This window comes from Plecotus auritus (genome assembly GCF_963455305.1).
Source record: "Plecotus auritus genome assembly, chromosome: 7".
NCBI lineage: Eukaryota > Metazoa > Chordata > Mammalia > Chiroptera > Vespertilionidae > Plecotus > Plecotus auritus.
The window spans coordinates 8,595,700-8,623,143 of record NC_137774.1 but is presented as its reverse complement, the minus strand read 5'-3'; the positions used below and the strand labels follow the sequence as shown (position 1 = coordinate 8,623,143).

Genomic DNA, 27,444 nt, shown 5'->3' with positions numbered 1-27,444 from the left:
GGGTAACAGGTCTACCCAGTGTTTGGCTGCTGCGGACATGTTCAGAGCATTCCGGTCCCAGTGGGTCTTTTATGGACAATGCTCCGAGTATCCCTGGTTAGGAGGAAACCTTGAGGTCTTGTCTTGCCTTATGACATAAAAGAGACATGATGCAGCTGCTATGGAGGTTTGTTAGCTATAAAACAGATACACAAGGATGGACTCTGAAGACTGCAGTGGGAAAGTAGAGCTTTAAGCTCATGAACTCATACTCTGATTCAAAAGTACAGCAGTATATTAAGATCATTATGGAATGTCTGATGAGATGGTTACAGAGAAAAACGTTGAGTTTAATAACTCCAAGGATACCTCTTAGGACTCACCCGTTTGTGTCTGGGCAAGGAATGACTTTCCATTGCAGAAAAATAGTTTTTACAACAGGCAGAAACTTTTATTAGCCTCATGCATACTTTTGGATCTCATTCACTTGAGAATAAATTATTCTTCCATTGATGCTCTCCCGTGTGATGGCCTTGATCTTGGGCACTACGGCCGCTGAGGAAAAGAGCAAAGAAGAGGTCAGTGCCATGTTCCCCCCACCATCTGAACTGTGCTCTTTTCAGCACCCTAAGGCTCTCTGTGCCTTCCAAAATGATTGCAATATGGCGGTCTCTGCTGGAGTGAAAATGTTATCCTTCCCACCCTCTAAGGAATGAGGGTGTCTGGGCAGTGCCATCTTCTAGGGGTCAAGACCTTTAATCTAGGCATGCCTGATACAAAATCTAATCACTGACCACAGCACTGGAGGAGTCCGATTGCTTATCTGGGTTTTGTAGCACGTGTACCAGGGCTCTGTGAGTGTATAGAGTACTAAAAGCCATTCTGGGTACCTCATTTTAAGATCTAGCAAGATTCCCATGTGAGGGATGGCAAAGAGCCAGGGATTTTTATTTTGCTCACCATATTAAAAAATACGATTGATTTGAATAAGTTGTTGACACATCAATAAATTGATTCTAAACCAGGGTGTTGGGGGAGGGAAGAATTGAAACCATTAACAGAGATACAGGAAGAACTTGGTTAAAATCAAACCTCTCCAACAGTAAATTGCGCCACCCCATTCAGTACTGGGTTCTGCATCCCTGGGTTTGGGTAAGGAGAGAGGCTGAGGGACCATCTATGGAGATCTTGCAGAGGGGTAGCCGTTCGACCACCTGCTCTGTAATGGTTACTTGAACTCTGATTCTCTGAATCTCTAATATGCCTTAGGATATTTTTACCATAAACTACTCAGAAAGTGCCACTTGTTCCAGACTGGTTTCTTGGAATTTTTCTGTGAGATGTTAAAGGCTATCTGAGAAAGTAGAGTTCCCAGGTCAAAGATGTTAGGGACCACTGGGTTAAACAAAATAGAACTTTTGTCGTTCTTTTCCATTCTTGTTCCTTTCCTTCCCTGAAAAGTGCCTTTCCAACACTGTTTCATCTTTAATGTACCGAAACACAACATGGCTCTTCACAAAGAGGATGCATCTTAACTGGTCATAGAACACGTCTTTCATAATACACAATTAAAATCTCATGGGACACTAATGCTCAACAGAAGACAGTTTGGGAAATTATGTAAAACCATTTCCTTGTATTCTCTTCGGAGTGTAATAAACAGCCTCCATTAGTTAATAGAGACATAATAACATTAATGATTATTTTTATCTACTTTACCACTTGCAAAGAGCTTTCATATATATTGTTGAGGACAATATTGAGAGCTTACTTTGCATCATCTAATATGTTAATTTAATTCAAAATTTGGGAGTAAAAGAAAAATTGAATACGGAACATTTGGGAGTACCCTAAAGATGATGAATACTACAGAATGGATAAGTATGTTGACTTATTTTTAAAAAGTAGATTCAAACAATGGAAGAAATGTATTTACCTCTCGCGCTCAGCTTAGATTCCTCTGCTGTTCTATAAAAGTAATAAAGATTAAAGCTCATTTTAGTATTAGCAATATTCATAAAACATCTTACATTGAATCGCCTTCCTTTGCCTGCTTGTAAATTTGTACCCGTTTAATGAGGATGATTCTCTGAGCTAGTCTCAAGGTCATGGGGTCATGGAAGAACCCTCCTGGACCCAGAAGGCAGGGAGTGCTGCCTTCCACTAACCCTGGGGGCAGAGAAGTCTCATGACCCACTTCCATCCTTCTAGCCACCTGCAGGCTTCACCTTCATCAGGATCCTTTCCAGGGTCTGGGTCTGAAGCCCAGAACCCTGGGCTTCTTGAGAACTTTATGCATTTTTAAAAAACTATAACTCCTTCTCTTGGATTATAAAATGTCTGTGCCCTATTTGGGGACAGCTACTTCCCAAGATAGTCAGAAATAACAGATTGAAAATCTAGGGACCTTAATCTCTTATGAATCTCTTCCTGCTGTTAGGCTAAAATATGTCCCCAATCTCCCCCTTTTTTTTGGAGCCCGAATTGTGTGTATTCTCACTGGGAAACACTAGAGCAACACCTTCTTGATTGTTTCTTTCTAGAGATTTTAATATATTAATTTCAATGGTTGACCTCAAATCCCAGTGTCCTGGGAGTAATCCCTGATTAATTCACACCTTCCGCTTAACGAAATACAATCTGATCTAAGTGTCTTCAGGAGAAATTCAACATAAACCTCTTTGCTGCAGCTGTGGGCAAACTACGGCCCGCGGGCCAGATCCGGCCCGTTTGGCTGTTCTATCCGGCCCGCGGAGCTGAAAGAGCGGAGGGTTCTCTTGCTCTTCCCTCCACTCCTTTACTTTGAATTTATATTAGTTCACACAAACACTCCATCCATGCTTTTGTTCCGGCCCTCCGGTCCAGTTTAAGAACCCATTGTGGCCCTCGAGTCAAAAAGTTTGCCCACCCCTGCTAAAGTGACGATTGCAAACAGAACCATAGGATACATGAAGGTACATATGCTAGCTGGGTGCCCTTTGCGCCCTCCCCTGCCAGCCTTTGCCTCACCCTTGGCTCTCGCCCTCCAGTAGCTGGCGGTAGGTGGAGATTTCCTTCTCGAGGTGGGTTTTGATGCCCAGGAGGACCTTGTATTCGCTGTTCTGCCGCTCCAAGTCATGGCGCAGCTGCTGCAGTTCCTCCTCGTAGTGGGAGATGATGCGTTGCATGTCCTGGAGTTGGCAGGAGTACCGAGACTGGGTCTCCGATAACATGTTTTCCAAAGCAGATTTCTGAAAGAGGAAATGGTGTTTCTGACATTAATTGGCTGACGGCTTGATTGATTCAGTAACGTGTGCTCGCTGAGTAGTTAGAATCCGCCGGCCACTCTGCGAGGTGTCTTGGTGGCTGCTGGGAACGCAAAGAGGAGAAGCAGGCAGGCTGACTCATAGGTTTGGGACGTGGGCAGCCAGGAGTTGAGCAGTGTCTGGACTTTTGAAGCCCATTTGGCATAAAACCTTTGTGTCGGGGTTCTCCTGGCAACTCTGCCGCACCTCCGTGGCATTTATTGTTGATGCTGCTCATTTGGGATGGGGCCTAAGGTGCCTGCCCTGATCTGTTCCTTACCTCCTTACGCTGACATTACCCGACTCGGGATAGTCCTAGCTCAGACTCACCCTGCTGCGCTGCGCCTGCAGGTCAATCTCCAGGGCCTGGAAAGTGCGCTTCAGCTCATGGATGTTGCCTTGGTTGCTCTGCACAGCTGTGGGACTGGCGGTCTCCTGGGCAATGGCTGCTGACTGTGAGACCGAGCAGAGAGCAGAGGCATTGGCATGGGACCACACGGAAACGGAACCTTTGGGAAGTTTGGACACTTTCCTTTTACCTGCTCTTTATACCAAGCATCCAAGTCTCGATGCTTCTTCTTTATCAGAAACTCGTATTCTTGCCTCATGTCCTCCAGGATCTTAACCAGATCTTCCCCTGGAGTTGTATTCAGCTTCACATTGACCTTGAAGTCATTTGGCACATGCTGCCCCTCCATTTCCTGTTTAATAACAGAGAAAGAGAATGAATCGACTGTGACCATCAGCGGGAAGTGTGTTGATTGGCAGCGGTTAATGGATCTTTTAAAAATTTCAGCTCATGTGGTTGCTGCTCTTTCATTGGTTTGGTTTGGCTTCTCAGATATTTGTTATCGATGACAAAACATGATGTGAATTTTTCCTCTTACACTTTTGTAAAAGAAAGAATAGCACCAGACAGGTAATTGTATGGTCCCTATGGTTACTGACTTAATCCCTGATTGAATATATTTCAGCAAGAATTACACTTCCGCCCTGACTGGTTTGGCTCAGTGGATGGAGCGTCGGCCTGCGGACTGAAGGGTCTCAGGTTCGATTCCGGTCAAGGGCATGTACCTTGGTTGCGGGCACATCCCCAGTAGGGGGTGTGCAGGAGGCAGCTGATCGATGTTTCTCTCTCATCGATGTTTCTAACTCTCTATCCCTCTCTCTTCCTCTCTGTAAAAAATCAATAAAATATATTTAAAAAAAAAAAAGAATTACACTTCCATGGTATGTAAAGTACTCTTTAGCAAATGTTTAGGGGTGAAGTGATGGCACACCTAAGCAGTTGAACATTTCAGGATATAGACCAAAGCTTTTGGGAAGCAGTTCAGTAATCCAAAGCCAAAAGGTACAGAGGCTTTTAAAATCTCATCAGTGCATTAGGATTCTGTAGGGCTGACAACCCACTGGATATCATGAAAACCAAGGAACCACAGGAAAGGTTTAACAATCATTGTCTAACTAGCTTTGATGTTCATAATCAATTTTGTTTGCCTAACATAGGGATTGTTTTTCTATCATTTTATCAAAGTCTCAGGGACTTTAGATGGATGGTAACTTTTCAAAAGTCGGTTAAATGTTTCTGGAAATTAGGATTCTTAATTTTTGCTACTAGTCATATATAGCTTGGTTAGTAGCAGATTCTCTTTATTCTGTTGGCCCTCAATTTGCTGCACATTGGATCAATGAAGGAGGATAAGTCTCACACATTTATTCCTACAATATTTTTAAAATGTTTTTATTGATTTTAGAGAAAGGGGAAGGGAGTGGGAGAGAGATAGAAATATCAATGAGAGAGAAACATCTATCAGCTGCTACCTCCTGCACAACCTGTACTGGGGATTGAACTGGTAACCGGGGCATGTGCTCTGACCAGGAATCAAACCAGTGACCTCTTTTTTTTTTTTTTTTAAATATATTTTATTGATTTTTTACAGAGAGGAAGGGTGAGGGACAGAGAGTTAGAAACATCGATCAGCTGCCTCCTGCACACCTCCTACTGGGGATGTGCTCACAACCAAGGTACATGCCCTTGACCAGAATCGAACCTGGGACCTTTCAGTCTGCAGGCTGACGCTCTATCCACTGAGCCAAACTGGTTAGGGCAAACCAGTGACCTCTTGGTACATGGGTTGATGCTCAACCACTGAGCACCCCAGCTGGGCAGTATCATATTATCAAACAAACCTGGGTAAACATTGCATATTAAAATTGTTGACCCATCTATTGTTAATTGTGATTGTAATTTGGCTGTTGTATTTGAAATCTGAGTAGATAACCTTGGAATTGGAAAAATTAGATGCTTATGTGGTTCCTTATGATTATTTAAGTTCAAGGACAATAGAACTGGCATAGAGGTAGTAGTTTCTTCTGTAGCTATTGGATCACCTAAAATGTGCTAATTAAGAGCTGTGCTGGTGATTGCTGGGGAGTCCTACCTGCTCATGGCGCTTCTTCATGAGGATGAGCTCTTTCCTCAACCCTTCGACCTCCTGTTCTAGGTCTGTTGTGACAATGGTTAGATCATCCAAGGTCTTTCGGAGACGCTCCACTTCAATTTCCAAGTCTTTCTTGAACGAGTGTTCATTTTCATACCTTTGGTTAGAAGAAAGTAAAGAGTACACCCATTGTTGGAAGGCTGTGGTCTTTGTGAGGATTCACCTTCATTTAGAGGTGATGCTCATACTTTTTAGGCTTAATGGAAAAACAGTTAATACATACTATTTATTCTTTATATGTGTATTTCATGTACATTTTTCTATAATAGTGACTCAATGTTATTTTAAAAAATAGAATAAAATAATAAACAGCCATGTGATCATCACCTAGCTTTAGCAGTCATTAACAGTTTGCCATATTTGCTTTATCTGTATTCCATTTTGTATTTTAATGTAAATTTTAGAAATAACATTTTACCCCTAAATGCTTCTGAATGCATCTTTTAAGAAAAGTACATCTTTCTAAATAAGGATAATAACATTATCTCACCTAAAACATTAAAAACTCCCTTTTTTAAACACCCCCACCTTCCAGGTTTATTGCAAAGATTTATTTATTTTTTTAAAATCCTCACCCAAAGATATTTTTCCATTGATTTTTAGAGAGAATGGAAGAGAGAGGGAAAGACAGAGAGAAATAGTGATGTGAGAGAAACACATCGATTGGTTGCCTCCTGCACGTGCCCTGACCAAGGCCCGGGCCAGGGAGAAGCCTGCAACCTCTGTACGTGCCCTTGACCGGAATCGAACCCGGGACCCTTCGGTCCGCAGGCCAGTGCTCTATCCACCGAGCCAAACCAGCTAGGGCAAACAACAACTCTTTAATGTCATGTAATTCTTGGTTTCTATTCAAATTTCCTCACAACAAAAAGTGTGTTTTATTATCTGATTTGTTTAAATTAGGGTCCAGCCAAGTATTTATTCTTGTTTGCCTTTTAATTATATTTCAGTAAGATTTTTACATGTAGCTAATGGTGAGATAAGTTTTCCTCTGCAGAACAAGAACAAGAACAACCCACAAAACAAAACGAACAACAAACAATACTCTCCCGGCCCTCCACAACACTGAGGAAGGGACTTACTTGAGGTTGAAGTCGTCCACTGCCATCCTGGAGTTGTCAAGGAGAAGAAACACCTGAGCATTGGTCAGCTTACCATCCACTATCTGTAAGAGATGCACCAAGAATCATTTCCGTGGGACACATGACACAGGAAAGCTGCATTTCTGTTCTCTAGCCTCCTGGTTATATGATTTGTTAGAACAGATGACTTGTTTCCTGGCAGTGGAGCCATCACATCGATAAATATTTATTGAGCACTTACTAGGTGCAAAGCATAAAATGATTTTATAGTAAGGATATGGTCTACATTGTCTTTTTTCACATGGGGTTTTGACAGGTTAGGACTGATGCAAATGCCAAAAGGAAGAGGAAAGAGTGTAATTATTCAAAATGCCTTCTAACTTTCTAGTACTATAAACATATCTTACTGTTTTGCTCAAGTGCACCCACATTGAAGATGTTAAAAGTGGTTTAGGTTCTGATCCTTTTCTTACTCTGATTATTAGTTTGGCTCCCCTAAAGTAAAATAATTATTTTAAATGAACATAATTCTTCCTCATGATAGCATTCATATTTCTGACCTGTGACTCCTGAGCAAAGTATCACTTGGTACAAAATGTCAACTGATAATAGTTTTTGAAACTAGTTTTAAATGTATTTTATTATGGTCATCACATACCATAAGTAATTTTTGTCCAAAGTAACTATAGTCATGTACATAACATGTAGGTATGTGTTTGTCAATTATTCCATGATGAGAATGCCCCAATTGTAGCTATTACTAGTAAAATATTCAATGAAATGATTCTTTGCCAGCTTAGTAAACTTTAATTGTGTTAAAGCCTCCTGTCAAACACTTTCACTAGATGTTTATATACCTTTTCACTTTAAAAGGAGAAATGTTATTGAAAGTTCATCTACTTGAGCAATTGTGTATACATATAGGATTTGTAAACATTTCTAGGACGTTTTAATCAGAGAAGTAGTCCACATTTGCTGTATGTCTCTGTCTTCGGGAAAATTGGGTGGAAGATGTCTCAGTGTCAAAAGTATAATACTACTTTTGTATCAAATATTGTGCTGAACTAGGTATTGGGAGATTCCTTTCTGTTGCTGACCATCAGCATGAACTTTGGCCAGTCACTCCATTCCTTGGGCTTCAGTTCCATCACTTGATAGATAAGGAGTTTGTACTAGAAACAGGTGACCTTAGAGGTCATAGCTTTAAACTTCTGTAATTTATTTGGGACCAGACAATCTTGTGACATTCCCATTATATTTATACAAATAATTCCTTTCTTTAGAAAGGATTTTCTTAGGACAAAGTTATACTTGAAAACAAAGGCACCTTTAAAAAATCTGGTCCTATTCAAAGCTTCACTGGTTAGATGGAATTCGGTATTATGAATGTACAATAGCAGGATTCAGAGGTACTGACAACAGTGGGCCTGAACTCCACCAGCTGAGTGAGCTTGCCACGTGTCTGTTTCTTCATTCATAAAATGACAATGAAGTTATGAGAATTAGATTAGAAGAGAGAAAATAATGTTGTAAAATCCTTATCATTTTCTGGGCATACTGTAGACACTGTGAAAAATTAGTTCAAAATTTTCTTCCTTAAAATCTAACACTTTTGTAACTAGAGCCAATGTCTGCATTGGATAAATCTCAGGATTTATATGTTGAGATGTACCCTCAAACTCTGTGGTAGGAGATGGCCAGGTTGGCTTCCCCTGTCCACCTTCATTCTTCCCTTGGTGGATGGATTCCAAATGGTACTATGACTGCTTCCTTTGCGCTACAAAAAGATTCTGTAGATATTTCCTTGTCTTTCCTCTACAGTGTTTCTTAGGGACTTTCTTACCAAATTCCCAGACTTTTTATTCTTTGCATTATTTAAGCTCATGGGAAATAAAAAGTAGCTCCATCCAAAAAGGCCTGGGGACCCCTCGGGTTAGCCTTAGTTGTACACTGAGGTATTGATTGACATGTAGAGAAACCATTCCCTATAGACTCCACAGAATAAAAATACCATCTTTAGTGAATTAAACTGATAGTTTATCAATTGCAAAGCCCCCACATCAAAACTCTGATTCTCCCAGCCAGTATTCTCAGAGTGCATGAGTGGTGAGCTCTGAAATGCACTTGATATAGAGCACATTTAAAAATGGAAACTATTTCCCACTGTTTGGGTTGCCTGATACAACATTGTGACACAGCCACTATTTCTGAGACATACTTTGCAATAATGGATGAGGATGGATTAAGAAATAATATGAGGCATAGGTTTGGCATTGTGTGTTATAATTAATCATCTGGATTCTCCCCAAAGCCCTGAGTTAATTCTTTTAAAATAATCTAGTTGGTGTATTAGTAGTACAGCATCATTGCTCCAGGGCGTGTAATCTCCTACCAGGGAGAGGGACGTAGAATATTTTACTGTAATCCAAAGCGCCAAGTAGAGTTCTGTTATGAGTTATTCTAATATCTCTGTCCAACTCTGTGTTTCAAAAGGAGTGGATTAATTTTTGAACACAATTTCTTATAGACTTTTTGAATAACCTTTAATATCCCTAGAGTGGGGGTGGGAGAATGATATATCTACTCAGAACATTTCATCAAGGTCCAGGAAGAAGTCAGCGTACTTGTGGGACCTGTCTGGTCTCTGTTTTCTCAGCTGCAAACAGGAGAGAGTCAACCTCAGCTTCAAAGAGTTGTTTTCTTCCAACATGGAGAAAATGTAACAACTGAAGTAAGAAATCCAGAAAAGCGTGTAATTCAAAGCTGAAGAAGACTCCTATTTAATGTCAGAACTTGGATTCCAGGGACACCTGAACAATGGGCAAGCTGCCCCCTCCCTGTCATTGGCCCCACTCACTTTTCTCAATTCTGCTGTAATGAATTTAGGCAGCCACTTGGTCTCAGTCTGCTCACCTGTGTACTGGAGATAAAAGTACCTGCTTTACAGAATGAAATGATGTGTATGAAATATGTGTTGTATAATTAACAATGCAAATGCAATGCAATATCTTTATTAATGAGCAGCATCATTGTTGTATGAGGTAGGCTAGTTAGCACCGTACTATGTGGAAATTGAGGCCATTGGAAGCAGACCTGGGTTAGAATCCCATCTCTGGCTCTTTCCAGTGCCTTTGGGTTGCTATTTCACCCTCCTGAGCTTCGGTTCTTTCCAGGATTGTTGTGAGAATTAAATCAGATGCTATAGAACGTTTCCATTATTGCAGAAAGCTTTCGGATGGTGCTGATAAGTGTATTAAATAACCAGCATGATGCCTGGCATATAGTAAGTGCTCAACAAATATTTCCCTCCTTTCTCTCACTTTTCCTCCTCTCCACTGTCAGCTAATACATTATTTGACCAGGTCTAACCTCAGATTTCTTTTGGGAGTTATATTCTCAGCTGTCCATTTGCAAAAATCTTCTATTCTCTCCATTCTAAAACCAAAGCAACTTTATTAATGAAAAAAAAAAGTATGGTGAGGTTTGTTGAGTCACCTTGTTTTGTTTTTTTTTGTAAAGACAGCCATGTACTATATAGTTAAGGTAATTACACAGTCAGTTATTAGGTTGCTTATTCAATAATTAGGGTTTATTATGAGGACAGATTTATATTATCTTGATTGGTCCTTCCTACATTCACGCAAGGATGACTGAGTGTTGAGAAGTAACATCATATGCATATTGGAAACCTGTGATGCCCTTTTCAGGGTAGGTTAAATCATGATCCTGCAGGACATTTTGGGGGACTGCTTTACATAGAGGGAAGTTACATAGCTAAAAAATAACCTATGAGATGACTGGATTCCTTCTACTCTAGCCAATGTTATGAGATGCCCTGAAGGTATAAGCTTAGCTTTTAAAATATTTGGTTGAAAAGTTATTTTTTGAAGAAGTCTCCATAACCCATCCTAACTCTAAGATTCCAAAAAGTATTCTCTTTTTATTATTTTTTTTCTAGCAATATGACATTTTTGGAACTACTAGCATCTAGAAACTCAGAACCTCTAGTAGCCCCCAAGAAGAAGTATCCAGGGATGTCACAATTATGTATTTGCCTGTGGAGTGACGGCTTCTAGATATGATCTCCAAAATAGTATAACTCAGCCTCTCTTTGCCAGATAATCACACTATTGCCATTTGAGATGGAGCAGAACTGATGTAATGAGAAAGCAAAGGCTGTCTCGTGCCTTGTGCGCTGAACACGAGGCATGAAGTCCAGCCTTTGTCATTATTATTATATCGCTGGGTGACACTGGACAGCAGCTGGTTGCCTTAGACCAGTGGTTGGCAAACTCATTAGTCAACAGAGCCAAATATCAACAGTACAACGATTGAAATTTCTTTTGAGAGCCAAATTTTTTAAACTTCAACTATATAGGTAGGTACATTGTTATTAACTTAATTAGGGTACTCCTAAGCTGGCCTTTGCTAAAAACTCAAGGGGCCAAAGAGCCACATGTGGCTCGCGAGCCGCAGTTTGCCGACCACTGCCTTAGACTCTTTAGATTTTTCCCCACATAATTTATGTACAGGTTTAAATAAATACAATAGACTTTCCAAAGTCCAAATGTAAGGTAAAATAAAAACATATCCTCAAATACCTTTGCTCACAATTACTTTAAGCTCTTTTGCCATTTTCCTGGCAGTTGTCTTTTACACTGATTTCTCCTCCCGTGGGGTATGTCAGAGGCCAGATGGTGGGTTTCCTGGAAATGCACCACCCACCCTGACTCCCAGGGCCACCCGGGATCTTACCTGCTCCTGCAGGCGCCTGATGTTCTCCTCATACTGGGAATAATCTTGCTTACTGCCAGGATCTCTCTCCTGGTGCCACTTCAGGATGCGACTCTCGAGCTTCACGTTGGCCTCCTCCAGAGCACGCACCTTGTCCAGGTAGGAGGCCAGGCGCTCATTGAGGTTCTGCATCGTCACCTTCCCATTTCCACCTAGGAGGGAGCTGCCTCTTCTGGACCCCCAAGACCTTCCAGGGGGCAGGCAGCTTGGGGAGGTGAAGGAAAGGGAGATGCGGACGCCCCCTGCACCCCCGTGGACGCTGGGAGCCCGGGGGAAGCCCCCCGGCCTGCCCCAGCCACCTCTGGTGCCAGGGAGGGAGCCAGAGGGGATCTGGCTGAAGCTGTGGCTGGAGCTCATGGTCCCATTTGTGTGTGGGGCGGGGCTGGGCTCTGCTCTGCTCCCTGGCACCGCAGAACTGAGCCGCCCCAGACTGCCCTGGATGGTTTTATGCCCTTTGCTGTGGGAGTTCCCTTCTTTGACAACTGTACCAACAAGATCGTATCATTGTGCAACATGTGTTTCCTCTTGGTCAACCCCGAAGCGCCCCAGGCCTCCACACACACTGTTGTTGTTTAGAGCCACATCGATATACCAGTTTGTTTCTCCCTTCCAGTTGTAACCCGGAGGAGTGGCCACGACGTTAGGTGGATGTTTGTCTCGGGTGTCTTTTTAATCTTTCCGTGGCATTTTTCCATTGTTCATTTATCTGAAAAGGGTCAGATTAAAGTCCACAAAAGGGTTATTTGATGTAGCATAGATTTTTCTTTTAAAAAGTAGACATTAAACACACGGACACCCCTCCGCCCCCAATAAATCCCAGCTCTGAAGCAAGGTGGGGGGGGGGGGGTCAGAGACTGTTCAGATCAGAACAGAATCTCGGAGTGAAAATACTCATGCTGAGGAAATGAAGAATGCCCTGAGTATCTGATGCCTTTGTGGCAGTCAGTGTTTGATGGAAAGTAGTTTCAAAGGAATCATTCTGAAGAACAAACCTTCAATTATAATTAATTAATGAATGACCGAGCCTTCCGCTTTCAAGGTGCCTTTCATCCCGAGCACACCTCAAAACCAAACAACCCTGACCTGCGCTCAGGACTTCCCTTGGCTCCCTTGTCCCAGCCAGCAGCCGTGCTGAGCCCCAGAAAGGCTGGGTTCTGTGTCTGTGACCCGCAGAGGGGTGGGGCAGGGGGGGCAGGAAATATGCCATGGATTGGCTAACATGCTCGATGAATTGTACGCTTCGTCTGCCAAGGTAAAGGTTAGGAGTGAGTAAAGAAATAGTCTGGGGGCGGGGAGCCACGTGCTGGTTACTGGCAATTAGATTTAAAGAGGACTTAGAAATAAAATGGCAGCTGCAGAAGGGACTTTCATTCCTTGGTTTAAGCCACTAATTTTACAGGTCAGGGAAGCTGAGTCTTTGGGGGGTATGTCAGAGGACAGATGGTGGGTGAGTGGCAAAGCCAGAGTGGGTCCTTTCTGCCACGTGGCACTGTTATCATTGAGTGGAATCTTGACAGAATCCTATGCAATACTTCTCTTTCATAAGGGTGATAATGGGACTTCCCAGTTTACATAGCCCTTTGATATTCTTTTTTTTTGTGTGTGTGTGTGTGTTAATCCTCACCTGAGGATATTTTTTTTCCATTGATATTTAGAGAGAGTGGGAGGGAGGGCAGGAGGGAGGAGAGAGGGAAGAGAGAGAGAGAGAGAGAAAGAGAGAGAGAGAGAGACATCATGTGAGAGAGAGACACATCGATTGGTTGCCTCCTGCATGCTCCCTGACTGGGGCCTGGGGATCAAACCTGCAACCCAGGTACATGCCCTTGACCTGGAATCAAACCTGCTACCCTTCCGTCAGCAGGCTGACACCCTAACCATTGAGCCAAACTGGGTAGGGCTAAAAAAATTTTTATAAGAGTTTATTGGAGCCAAAGTGATGATACATGCCAGGAGGCAAGATCTCAAATGCTCTGCACTGATCATGCTGTGCTGTGTCTGTTACACCCCGCTGGGTCTGCAGGCTGCATGAACGCAGGGATTCTGTCTCCCATCTTTCAAGCACCAAAGTCCGGCTTCTTGTAGGCATTTCATAAATGTGTGTTAACTCAATATTGAACTTTTTAGAGTCATGATTTTTTTAATTGAAGTTATTGGGGTGACACTGGTTAACACAATTCTCCAGGTTTCAGGTGCACAGTTCTGCAACACATCATCTGTACACTGTATTGTGTGTCACCAAGTCAAGTCTCCACCCATCCCCATTATCCAGCCTATACTCTCTCTCCCCTCTTCCTCCATAGAATCATGATTTTAACTCAGGTTCTCCAACACCATCATTTCCTGCCCTTCTTAGGAGCGTGAGCTGTAAAACCAGAGAGTAGAAAAAGCCTCTCCCAGGGGTGAACTAGCCAACCGCAAAGGCAAAATCATCCCGAATTGCAAATAACATCACTACAGCACACCCCAGCTCTCCTTGTCCGCTCTGGCAACAAAGCCTTGCTCACGTCCTTGGACTTTCCTCATCTCGCTGTGTGCAAGATGGACAAATTGGTCAAGACTAAAGGAAGCCTTGGGGATGCTTGGAAGGGGTGCCCTTTTACAGTGTCCCACAGCCACTTACATCTGTGAGCAGGAGGGAAAAAAGGGAGACGAGATAAAAAGAGCAAATGAGAGAAACAGACTTACTGAGCTGTGTGGTTATGAGCAGGGAGCTGATGGACGTGGATGGGTCCTGACTCAGGGTAGGATCGGATTGTGTTCACAGTGATCCGGCCACATCCGTGAGAACATCCATCTGTAGGATGTGCAAGGGCCAGGCGGCACGCCATTTCACATTTGGTTCATCTTTCTGGTAAACTGAGATGCCGTCATTAAAAGGGAAGTAATACTTTGCAGGAGAGGTTGGTTGGGGATTGAACGAATGGGTTGCTTGTGGGTGTGTCAGGGATCAGATAGGAGGCCTGTCCACAGTTAGCTGTCATTAACTGGGAGCACAATGTGTTTGTGCCTTTTAAAGACAATCGTCCCATCCCCGAAGCATTCCAAGGGCACCCTCTTGTTTATAGTGAGAGAACAATGGCCAAACAATCCTCAGATAGATTTTACTATGCATGACATTTCAGAACAGATGAGTAGTAAGTCTCCAGGCAAAATTGCTATGTCATTATCCTGTGATTTGGAGGGTTACATAAAAAGATTAGCCATTTATAGAAATAAAACACAGCTTCTGCAGTGACACCAGGTCAGACATTTCCTAAGTGCCTAAGTTTATCATACTGTAGCCAAATAACAATACAATTTTCTTATATTTTGGTCTTTCCAGGAAAAGGGAGCCAATATATATAGATGGTTCAAGTTAAGAAGCATTCAGTATGGTATTTTAGAGTCAGAGGGGAAGACAAGTCAACTTAAAGTTGCTTCCAAATAGTATTTGTATTTATTTACTGACATACAAGGAAAAATAATGAAAAACACACATAGGCAAAAAGACTTTTAAGATCACAGACAGTCCATTCATGTTGTCGCAAAGGGTGAAATTTTCTTCCTTTTTATGGCCAGGTAGTATTTCATTGTGTAAATGTACCATAGCTGTTTCATCATACACTGCTCAAGCTGATGGACACTTGGGCTGCTTCCAAATCTTGGCTATTATAAATAACACTTCTGTGAACATAGAGGTGCATATATTTTTTTCAAATGAGTGTTTTGGGTTTCTTCAGATAAATTCCCAAAAGTGGAATTGTGGGTCATAAGGCAGTTCCGTTTTTAATTTTTTTTAGGAAACTTTATACTGTTTTCCACAGTGTCTGCACCAACCCTCATTCCCACCAACAGTGTACAGGTTCCCTCTTCTCCACATCCTCGCCAGCACTTGTTTATTGATTGATGATAGCCATTCTGACAGGTGTGAGATGATATCTCACTGTGGTTTTAATTTGCATTTCTCTGATGATTAGTGAAGTTGAGCATCTTTTCATATATCTATTGGCCATCTGTATATCCTCCTTGGAGGGATCTGGAGAGCATTGTGCTAAGTGAAATAGCCAGTCACAGAAAGAGAAGTACCATATGATTTCACGCATATGTGGAATTTAATGAACAAACTGAACTAAAAAGCAAAATAGAGACAGACTGATAGATGGAGAGCAGGCAGATAGCAATGGTGTAGGGGTGGTGGTGGGGGAGGTGGAGGAATTGAGCAAAAAAGAAAAAAAAGAAAGAACTCATGGACACAGACAACAGTGCAGTATTGTGGAGGGGAGGTGGTGAGTGGAAGTGGAGGAGGTTGTAAGGGGGATAATTGGTGATGGAAAAAATAAAATAAAGAAAAAAAGGTATTTTAACTTAAAAAAAGATCACAGAAGTTCTCTTAAAGGGTAGATAATGAGACGGCTGTGTTGGAAACTCTTCTTAATCTGATTTAAAAAAAATACTTTCTGCCCTAACCGGTTTGGCTCAGTGGATAGAGTGTCGGCCTGTGGACTCAAGGGTCCCAGGTTCGATTCCAGTCAAGGGCATGTACCTTGGTTGCGGGCACATCCCCAGTAGGAGGTGTACAGGAGGCAGCTGATCAATGTTTCTCTCTCATCTATGTTTCTAACTCTCTATCTTTCTCCCTTCCTCTCTGTAAAAAAAATCAATAAAATATATTTAAAAAAATACTTTCTTAAATTTATTGGGGTGACATTGGTTAATAAGATTGTGTAGGTTCTCACTGTATAACTCTATAATACATCATCTGTATATTACATTGTGTGTTCACCTCCCAAAGTTAAGCTCCTTCTGTCATCATGTATCTGACCCTCTTTACTCTCTCCTACCTCTCCATCACCCCCTCGCCCTTTGGTAACCACCCTACTGTTGTCTGTGTCTCTGAGTTTTTGTTTGTGTTATTTACTTACTAGTATTTGTTGCTTTCTGTTTTAATACCCCACATATGACTGAAATAATATGCTTCTTGATGATTGGATAGAGGAGATGTGGTACATATATACAATGGATACTACTCAGCGATAAGAAAAGATGAAATACTGCCATTTGTGACATGGATAGATCTTGAGAATATCATGCTAAGTGAAATAAGTCAGACAGAAAAAGTAAAATTAGTCTGATTTTTTTAAAAGCAGTTAAGATTTAAGTAAGGATGCAGAGGTAGATGGAGCCTGTAAGTGATGACAAATGAATAGCATTCAGGCCTTAAGAGTTAGGAAATTTGAAGAAGAGAATATATCAGAATAAAAAAAAAGTACATTTTAGTTAAATAAGATCTGTGTTGACAGAAATCCAAGTTGGTAAATGTTTATTGAGATCCTAATCTGTTTATTAAGAACCTCATCCAGGAATGGTTCTCCAGGAAGCATATTTCTGAGCAATTTGAAACATACAAAAAGTGAAAGACACCTTTGCTGCACAGACTGCACATCAAGCAACGTTATCCCAGCCCTTAATTGTAAGGAAGCTGAAAGGCCAGGCTATGGCCAGCTTACCTTTAATCCCTCAGTTACTTCCAGTTCGTAGAGTGCCGTGGCAGGCCCTCCATCAATGTTATTAACTTCGGTCTTGGGAAGAATATATAGCACTAGTGGATTGTGTGAAAAACCGAGTGAGATAGAAATGAGATGAAAAAGAAAGATGGTTGTGGGCAAGTGCAGTCAAAAATGAAGAGGTCTTAGTTAATAGAGTCAGAAAGAGTGGCTGGAAAGGAAACACAAATCCTGTAGAATTTCCCAAATTCTAAATTTTGCTGATTGAATCCCCAGGGTATTTTTAATGTGTTCCTCTGACTCCCATATTACTTGTAAGGTAGCTATAAAGGCTTTATTAGATTTAGGTTTGCCATTATTGGCAAGACCACTTCAGCGGGAGTGTTGTGTGCAGTACTTCTTAATGTTCATGCCGTAACAACATTTCTCATATCCACCTCACTTGACCTTTGATGCTTAAGCTCTTGTAGCTTTTGTAACCCTTGTGAAAATCTCCCAACTGAAAAAACAAGACAGTTCTGAGGTTTTGTACCTGGGAACTCAGTGGACAGACTTCAGGAAGGTGGTAAAATCTCTAAAACTGTGTGCAAATTTTTCTGTGCATGTTTATATGTTCACTCTTCTGGGGAGAGGTCACAGCTTTCATTAACTTTTTGAGGGAGTATATATATTGAAAAAGTTAGGATCCAGTGGTGTAAAACTGCAAAGGTTCCTTTTCTCTGTTGGCCTCTAGTTACCACTAGAATGTTTAGGATTTTCATATTTTATAGGAACATAATATTAGATTTTGAAATTAACTATAATCTGTCTCATACTCATAACTTTACAGACAGACCCATGGCCAGGTGATGGGAGAGTAAGATTTCATTACTTTGTTGTATAGTTTCTTCTTATCTCTATTATTATTATTATTATTATTATTATTATCATTATCATTATCATTTACTTATTTATTTTTTTGCTGCATAGAGCTTTATTGTTTCCATTTGGTCCAATGCATGGGAGAGGGCTCCAGGGTGGTTAAAAGAATAGCAGGTGGTTTTGGAGAGAGACTCAGGCTAAAGCCAGACACCAGGGGGATGCAGAGGGGCCCCTCAAAGGCCTCTGGGCTCCAAAGGCTCCTAGTCTTGTTTGAGGGGGAGCCTTTGGAAGAGATACTGGCCCAGCCCAGCCTGGGGGCCGGCAGCCTGTGGAGGTGAGTCAGGTGTCACCCATCTTCTTGATGAGTTTCACCTCCTCACCCCGGAAGTGGTTCTCCAGGAAGTCACGGAGCTGAGGGACTGCGCAGGCAGAACCAGGGCCTGCAGCTCCAAAGGGCCTGGGTCAGGCTCCTCTCCAAGGCCAGGCGGCTGCCATGGTGTCCTGAGTTTTGCCCACTCACCTTGGGGAGGCATCAGCGCGTCCTGGAAGAGAATGCGGCCATCGCACTGGTTTTGCATCTCTGAGAGACGCTCAGTGTCCTTGTGCTGCTGCTTCTCTGCCAACTTGCGGAAGAAGTGGCCCACGCCCTCGAGAGCCACATTCTCATGGTGGAAAAAGAAGCCCAGAGAGAGGTAGGTGTGGGTGGCCCGCAGATGCAGGTTGGCCAGGCGGTTGACTGCAGCCTCCAACTCGGTGGAATAATTCTGACGAATTTGGGAGCTCTTGGTTGTTTGGCAATAAAGAATTAAGGTAGGGAAAAAAAACACACAGTGTTGGCTGGTCTCGGAGGCTGAGGTGGTTCTGAAGGTGGTGACTGGATAAGATGCGGGAGGGTGGTCGGAGGCTGGAAGAAGGGCATCCCTGGGTCTGTTCTCTCCAAACACTGTTGAAGCAAGAGACAGATCTAGGACCCCCGAGGGCACTGCCTCTCTATTATTATTTTTAAAGCCATAGAGATGACATTCTAGGTTCACTAAACATTTTGCAGTTGTGGGATACTGATACATGTTCATTTACAAATGGCTGGCTATGTCTCAAATGTTTTCTATTACTTTTTTTCTCCTACCCCCATACTATGCATTTTGCCTCTGATTTTATTGTTGGCTAAAGTCCATAGCCACAAATAATTAGGGTTAAAATCCTCTAATTTAATTCAATGTATTTTGGAGCTGCTCTGATTCTGTGATTAGAGAGATTAATAAGGCACAGTTCCTGCCTTCAAAGATCCTTCAGTCTATGGACATAAGGTTTTATTTTATTATTATTTTTTTTGGTGTACATGCTTGGGAAGCACATATACTAATTTTATTTATTTATTTATTTATTTATTTATTTATTTATTTATTTATTTAGCTAATTCAGTACTTTGCCAAATGACACAACCAGTTAGGTGAGAGTCTGTTCTGGGTGCTTAGGAGCAGTCACTGATCTTTACCTTTTTTTATTTTGAATTCTTGCCAGTTCTCAGGCAGACATGGCAATTTAACATTATCACCAAGAGAGAAAACCTCGTTTTCCAGGTTGTCAGAATCTTTTCACCTGGTGGTGATGAAGTCATCATCATTTGAGTGACATGTTTGTCATTCAGTACTTTAGTGTGAAGCTTGGAAAGAATGGGTCGGCCTATCCCACGAAACTGGGAGTTGAATGAACCTCGTTTATCACTGTCACCTTCTAAGAAAGGAGCCGCATCTCCTCCCCTTTTCCAGTTTTCTTTCCCATCTGACACGGAACCTTTCTGAGAAGGTAGATGTTCCAGCCAGATATCATCTTTGAAAGGAGTTGCCAGGACAGTGTGGTTCTACTAGACAGATGCTTTAGGTCCTTTTGCACTACCTTTGGCACATCACCAGGCCTGTTGGGGTGATCTTGTTCATTTGAGCCTACACAAGAAAAACCGATCCCCATGCGTGGGTGGGGAGTGCTAGTGCAAGACTGCAATGATCTCACTCCTTTTCCCCCTCCTCATTATCATCTTAATCCGAATAACATGATAGGTAATAAAGTAAATCCTTTATGAAAGGGCTGTTGTCACTGATAATCCTTGAATTAACCACACGTTAGCTTCAGTGCTCTCTGGTGTTGCTTTCTTTTGCCATTTAGGGAGACATTTTGAGTAACTGGTTTTGGTTTGCTGAGACATCATCTCATGCAATTTGCTGAAATCTTGTTTTTGGAGGTTTTACCTTTAGCCCAGTGTCGTTCATGTGGCGTCTGGGTCAGCGAATGGGAAGATTTTATACTCCAGGGGTCTTACCCACTTGACAGTTGTTGGTGTCTAAAATCTAACCATTTATTTTCTTGGTTCACCAAAATATTGCTTCCTATTTAAAAAAACAACAACACCTTAATGTATTGTTCACCTTTTCATTCATTCATTTAGTCTTCCATCCATCCATCCATCCATCCATCCATCCATCCATCCATCCATCGGTTCAAATACTTATTGAATACTTAATCTAAGTGGCCACAGCCTAGAGAGCAAGGGGGGAAATAGGATGAGATGAATCAGGTAATGCATTTAGGTGCTGGGTGTCCCAGGCTTTCTCAACTCTGCTAAGTATTTTGATCTTCAACATAAGAGCCATGGGAGACCACAGAAAGATTTTAAGCAGTGGATTGCTGTGCCGTGATTGTATTTGTGTTTTAAAAAGATAACCCTGGCTGGCTTGTGAGGAATATGTGAGAGAAAGAGTAAACGTGGGGATCAGCTGGGAGGTTACTGCACCTGTCCAGGTGACAGACTGTGATGTTTTTTTAAGTTATTTTTTGTAGAAGAATGATTTAGTAAAATATGCAGGGATATTAGAGGAAAAGCACAGCATTACTCTTCTGCCAAGAAAAAGAAGACATTGTAATAAAATCAAATTTATTTTTATGGCATCCATGTTACGTATATGTCACATTTGTCTATTCTACAGGATTATATCATAAACACAGTGTTTATTATGCTGTCTGAAACTGCACGTGTTTGATGCATATCCTAATGAATATGCACGTAGACAGGAGTAATCATATATTTTGCTAACATCATCTCTTGTTCACGGCTCTTAACTTGTTTTATGAACAAGTAACTACTATGATGGACACTGTTTTATAGATGAAAGAATTAAAGCAGTGAAAGGAGAAGTACTTGCCTAAGGTTGTCCAGTGAGTCAATAGCAGAGGTCCATGGAGCCCAGCCCTACGTAACATTGGCTTCACATTTTATCCATGGGGTTTATGGTGACTTAATGTGTATTTACAGTAGCTTTTCAGATTTATTTCTAGGTTCCTCCTTTCTATATTTGTGTGATATTCTTCTGACTTAATTTCCTATTTATAACTTTCTCTCAATTAGGGAATAAATTCCTGCAAAGTGTATATTGGTTAAAAAAGGAAGAGGCAGTTTTGCATGATGGTTAAAAGTGCAGGGTCTCAAGTCGCACAGTCCTGGCTTTGCTCTGTGGCTCCGACCCTAAATATCCATGCGGCTTGGGTATGTCTGAGTGGCTCATGCCTCAGGTTCTGCATTGGTAAAATGAGCGGTTGTGCAGAAAATGCACACAGAGAGCATTGAACACTTTGGCCTTTTGGAAGTCCTCGGTAAACATTAATTGTTATTATTGTTGCTATAAAAAGATGGCCCCCAGAAGGTGGTGGGGTATGTTTACATCTTCAAACTACTAGTTAAGGTGTAAGCCTTAATATATATTATCTTTACATCAGTTGAGTTCCCTGAGGCTTGAAGTACAACAGGGAAACCTGATTGGTTGGTGGACTTAAATACTCATGACTTCATTATGTATGCATCAATCTCCAGTTTTGGTTTTGGTGTTTTATGGCGATAATTCATGACCCTTCTCTCTTAATTTTCTTTGGTTTAATTGTAGGTGAGTATAGTAAGCAGAATAATGTCCCCTTAAAGATGTCCATCTCCTAATACCTAGAATCTGACTATGTATGTTACATGGCAAAGGAGAATAAAGGTTGCAGAGAGAATCAAGGTTGCTAATAAACTGCTCTCAAAGTAGGGATAGTAGCTTGAATTACTCATGTGGGCCCAATATAATTACAAGTGTCTTTAAAAGTAGAAGAAAGAGGTAGAAGAGTTAGGGAGCAAGAAGATGAAGGCAGAGTTCGGAGTGATGAGATTGTTGATTTTGAAGATGGAAGGGGGACACAAGCCAAAGGGTGTGAGCAGCCCCAGAAACTGGGAAAGGCAAGGAAACAGATTCTCCACTGGGACCTCCAGGTGACACCTTGCTGACACCTTAATTTAGCCCATTGAGACGCATGTCAGGCTTCTGAAATAGAGAACTGTAAGAGAATAAATTTATTTTGTTTTGAGCCACCAAATTCCTAGTAATTTATTACAGTGGAAATAGAAAATTAATATAGCAAGTGTCTGTGTGTGACATAAAAATAGGAACTCTAGTGATTGACCCCCCCCCCCCCGCAGATTAAATTATGGTGAATAGAAAAATTTTCCATGTAATTTAAAAATAATTTATATGTATTTTAATATGAATTTTTAATTATCAGCATAACAGCAAAGATGGTTATAGTGACTATATTTTATCAACCCTGTATAATCAAATTGTAGGCAGATTTTTTATTATTTGGAAATTAATCTATATAATATACCTTGCAAATTTGTGGAATATAAATCACATTTAATTAAACATTTCACAAGTGATTTTTATTGAAAAGTATAAAATCACATAAAACAAAGCTTTTCTTGAATATCTAGGGCAAACAGTTATCATGGTTAGGGCAATGTGAATACTTGTCTTTTATTATGAGCCAAGCCTATCTCCTTCCTGATCTCGTCCTCTGTCCTCAGCTCTTGAACTCCTCCATTGACCTTCCTCTCAGGTAGAGCTATGTGAACCATGGGCTTCTCCACACTAATTGCTGTTTACTACATAAGCTTCATATCGTTAGTATGAAGAGATGGTGCTGTAACCGGGGTAGTGAACATGATGCTTGCAATGTAGTCCCACTGAACTAGATTCTCCTCTGTTTGGGTGAGCTCCAAGTGACCTCTTGGATCATCTTACTCGGTGGCCACAGGAGCATAGCTATTTTGTTTCTTCCTCTTTTCTTATTTTGTCTGTTTTCCCCTGAATTCACAAACATACTATCTTATACATTTTACTGTGTAAACCAAATACAAATGATGTCTCTTCTGATTACTACCCTTCAACAATTTGTAGCCTGTATGCAAAGGTGTTGGGGGTGGGGAGTTGCTTCCCATATCTTAGCCTATGGCTCTTTCTGTTAATTTTATCCTATACTAGAGACCTGGTGCATGAATTCGTGCATGGGTAGGGTCCCTCGGCCTGGCCAGTGATTGAGGCCTATCAGGGGGGCCGGCCGGCCGGAGGGAAGGACCCCGGGAGATTGGCTGGCCAGCCCCCCAATTGGGGCCTATGGGGAGGTGGGAGGGCCGTGGGAGGTTGGCTGTGGGAGCACACTGACCACCAGGGGGCAGCTCCTGCGTTGAGCATCTGTCCCATGGTGGTCAGTGCACGTCATAGCAACTGGTCGACCGGTCATTCTGGTCATTCTGTCATAACAGTCACTTAGGCTTTTATATATATAGATATAGATAGTAAAACCCTAATATGTAAATTGACCAAACGACAGAATGACCAGTTGCTATGATGCACACTGGCCACCAGGAGGTAGATGCTCAATGCAGGAGCTGCCCCCTGATGGTCAGTGCACTCCCACAGGGGAAGCACTGCTCAGCCAGAAGCTGCTTCCTGCATTGGGCTGGATAGAAACACTGTTGAGTTGCTTTTGGGCTCACTTTCTCCTGAACTCCATGACAAGAATTATTTCTTTAACTATTTATGCCTTTGAGTGGACTGCAGATATTATATTGTCACACTTAAGTGATTAAGACCAGGGCATTTGGAGTACAGAAGACATGAATTTGTTCAAATTTTAACATGACCATTTACTAACTATATGATGCTAAGTTAGTCAGCTTCTGTAAGCTTTGGTTCACTTATTAGTAAAGTGGGAATAATAATAGTATTATAGGGTTGTTGTGAGAATTGAGTCAGGTAAGTCATGTAAAGCACTTACATAGTGTCTGAGGCATAATAGTTAATCGATTTTTAATTGAATGAAGAAACATTTCTCTTTCTACTTGTTGGTCCTAGGTGGTACTGTGGTTTCTGCACATAACTAATGGCTTTGGTTATGTGTTGGCTGTACTATGTTAACTCTGAGAGTTCTGCAGGAGCCTTCTTGATGCTTTCCCTACTGAGCCCATCTCCCGACTCCAGGAACATTGGGGCCATGAGAGACAAGGGAAACAGGTATTGTACTAGAAGAAGGGCCGCCAGTCCTATATGAACTGCCTTGTCATTTTTGTTTTCCACAAAAGTGATCCTATTTAAAGGTCTGCCTTCAGATTGTTCTCACTTCTCTTGGGCCATCTTTGTCCTATTGGCTGCTAAAGAGTGTGAAGGTTGATATATTATGGGGAAGTTTTTTTCCAACCGAATTCCATAACACTCTGGAAAATGTAAGAGTTGGCTTGGATGGGAGAAGATTTGGACCTATATGTGGTAATCATTTCACTGTGTATGTGTATATCAAAAATACCTCAAGTATATACAATTTTTATTAAAAAATAACTAATGAAGTAAAAAAAAAGAGAAATGTTCTATTCTTATCAGAATGGCTTAGTGTGACCTTGGCCATTGTTACCTCAAGTGAAATACTTCATTAGCTTGAGTGTGATTGTTTTGCCAATGGAATGTAAGTCTCTCATAGCAGCACAATGAAATCATACTTGCATTGTTATTGGGTGCCAGGCATGCTCTAAGAGCTTTGTATGCATTAATTAATGTCATCATCTCAACCTTATGAAGTATATGCTATAAATAGCCACATTTTAAAGATGAGGAAGTGGAGATAGAGAGGTTCAGTAACTTGCCCAAGATCTCCCACCAAGAAGAGGCAGGGCCAGGAATCAGACCCAGCTGGTCTAGCTTCAAGTATCTGTTCTTAATCAGCATGTGATTTTGCTTCTTGACCAGAGATGGCCAAAGTTCTTTTCTGGCTCTTCCTAATGCCTTAGTAGAGGCCACTTGTTCTGAATTTTCATCCTACTCTTCTTTTCTCCCTCAAGTTATAGAGGCCTCTTAAATGGGTTGTAATTTTTATTTGCTTTCCACTTTGAGACTTCGCTCTGCACTAACAAAAGTTTTGTTGGGGGTACAGGTGGGAATGGGGGCAGATTCTCGGAGAGTGGCAGTAAGGGGAGGCACAGTTATTTTTTATCTGATGGGTCAATGGAACATGAGCTGACAAACACTTATTCCCCATTGGGGTGCAGAAAGAAGACTTTTCTACTCTTGCATACAAGTTGGGGATAGGCAGTTCTCTACAACCAACTATAGGGATTTGGAGAAATTCAGCCCAAAGTATGGTCTCTCTCTCTAGGTCTTCTGGGTCAGTAGAGTTAAGTGGCTTCTCTAATGGCCATGGATATCAAGTAGATAAGGATGAACCTTAAGGCTATTATGCTAAGTGAAATAAGCCAATTATAGGAAGACAGTAATGCATGATTCCACTTACACAATATATCTAAAAACATACAAACACATAGAAATAAGGAATAGAGTAGTGGTTAACGGGGGGTGGGGGGGGGGTGGGGGGGGGTGGGGGGCCTTAAGGGAGGGGAAAAGGAAGTGTTGCTAATCAAGGGGTTTGAAGTCTCAGTTATGCAAAATGAATAAGTTCTAGAGATCTGCTCTACAGCATTGTGACCATGGATAAAAATACTGCTTCTGTTCTTGGAGACTGATTATATAGTGTATCAGGTACATTTTTTGACCTTGCTAAGGAAATCAAAGTACTGAAAGTTCAGTCTAATTTTTGTGAGGCATTGGGCAAATCATTTAACTTCTCTGTTAGTTTTCTTTTTTTTAAAAAAATATTTTATTGATTTTTTCACAGAGAGGAAGGGAGAGGGACAGAGGGTTAGAAACATCGATGATAGAGAAACATCAATTCAGCTGTCTCCTGCACACTCCCTACTGGAGATGTGCCCGCAACCAAGGTACATGCCCTTGACCGGAATCGATGTTTCCTGGGATCCTTCAGCCCGCAGGCCGATGCTCCATCCACTGAGCCAAACCGGTTAGGGCAGTGGTCGGCAAACTGCGGCTCGTGAGCCACATGCGGCTCTTTGGCCCCTTGAGTGTGGCTCTTCCATAAAATACCACGTGCGGGCGCACACGTACAGTGCGATTGAAACTTTGTGGCCCATGTGCAGAAGTCTGTTTTTGGCTCTCAAAAGAAATTTCAGTCGTTGTACTGTTGATATTTGGCTCTGTTGACTGATGAGTTTGCTGACCACTGGGTTAGGGCTCTGTTAGTTTTCTTATCTTTTAAATGTGAATATTAATAGTAGCTACTTCATGGTGGTGTTGTGAGGATTAAATGAGTTTGTAATAATTACTAACTTAATGATTAACCACCCCACTTTATAAACAGGTGATTAGGCATGTAGGGGAAGAATCATCTGCCAAGTGTGGTCATCTCTCAAGCTAATGTCAGAACCTAAAAGAACCTTAAAAAGACATCGAGTCATCCAGATCTTTAAACCAATTAGAAAGCAGTGGCTTTTAACACAGCACACATGCTTTAGCTGAGGATTTTGTTAAAACTTGGATTCCCGGGCCCCATACCTGGAGATTGTAGTGCGGGAGGGAGGTCTGAGGTAGGGCTCAAGAATCTGGATTTTACAAGCTCCCCAGGGGATTTGGATGTAGGTGGTTTCTGGGCTGAGTTAGGGAAATTCTGGTGGGAAGTAGTGTGAGGGGTTACAACTGACCGAACTCTTTTTTTTTTAAAATATATTTTATTGATTTTTTACAGAGAGGAAGGGAGAGGGATAGAGAGCTAGAAACATCGATGAGAGAGAAACATCGATCAGTTGCCTCCTGCACACTCCCCACTGGGGATGTGCCCGCAACCAATGTACATGCCCTTGACCGGAATCGAACCCGGGACCCTTTAGTCCGCAGGCCGACGCTCTAGCCACTGAGCCAAACCGGTTTCGGCCTGACCGAACTCTTGAGAAAAATCTTTGGGCGTCCTCTTCTAAGCAGAAAATGATGGAGTGATCCTGGAGGATGAGGATGGAGAGGTCGTGGGCCATGTATAAGGGTGGAGGTGCAGTGAATGGGTGAGAGATGAAGGGGAGGAGAGAAGTCGAAGTAAGGTTACCCCTGTGTACGAAGGGGTTTAAACTAGCTCTCATATGAAGGTGGAGTCAACATGAAAAAAGACAAAACGTAGAGAAAATATATTCCCTTGTTTATAAATACGAATGGGTGCTGATATCCCTTCTCCGTCCGAGACAAGCAAACAAGAGACCACCTGGCTCCTT

General features: G+C 41.8%; 1 protein-coding gene across 2 annotated transcripts; it reads right to left on the bottom strand.

Moving 5' to 3' along the window:
* Positions 1 to 353: 353 nt before the first annotated feature.
* On the bottom strand, positions 354 to 12,798 carry KRT23 (keratin 23). Of its 2 annotated transcripts, none has more exons than XM_080680262.1 (9): positions 12,724 to 12,798; positions 11,602 to 12,346; positions 6,847 to 6,929; positions 5,705 to 5,861; positions 3,803 to 3,964; positions 3,594 to 3,716; positions 2,989 to 3,209; positions 1,916 to 1,947; positions 354 to 534 (listed from the first exon to the last, which is right to left on the bottom strand). In XM_080680262.1, exons 2-9 carry the CDS (start codon positions 11,995 to 11,997, stop codon positions 440 to 442), a joined length of 1,269 nt encoding a protein of 422 aa, XP_080536388.1. In that variant the 5' UTR covers positions 11,998 to 12,346; positions 12,724 to 12,798; the 3' UTR covers positions 354 to 439. The 2 variants fall into 2 exon arrangements, with proteins under 2 accessions (XP_080536388.1, XP_080536387.1); XM_080680261.1 differs by having other exon boundaries at positions 12,633 to 12,788.
* Between the last annotated feature and the right edge of the window lie 14,646 nt (positions 12,799 to 27,444).

Bases quoted from the DNA above. Each gene is read 5' to 3' on its own strand.
- KRT23 (XM_080680262.1), bottom strand. From the start codon at position 11,997: ATGAGCTCCAGCCACAGCTTCAGCCAGATCCCCTCTGGCTCCCTCCCT. The intron at 3,717-3,802 runs GTAAAAGGAAAG...TCGGTCTCACAG, and splicing joins ATGCTTGGTATAAAGAGCAG to TCAGCAGCCATTGCCCAGGA. The intron at 535-1,915 runs GTAAATACATTT...TCTTTTCCTCAG, and splicing joins ATCTAAGCTGAGCGCGAGAG to CGGCCGTAGTGCCCAAGATC.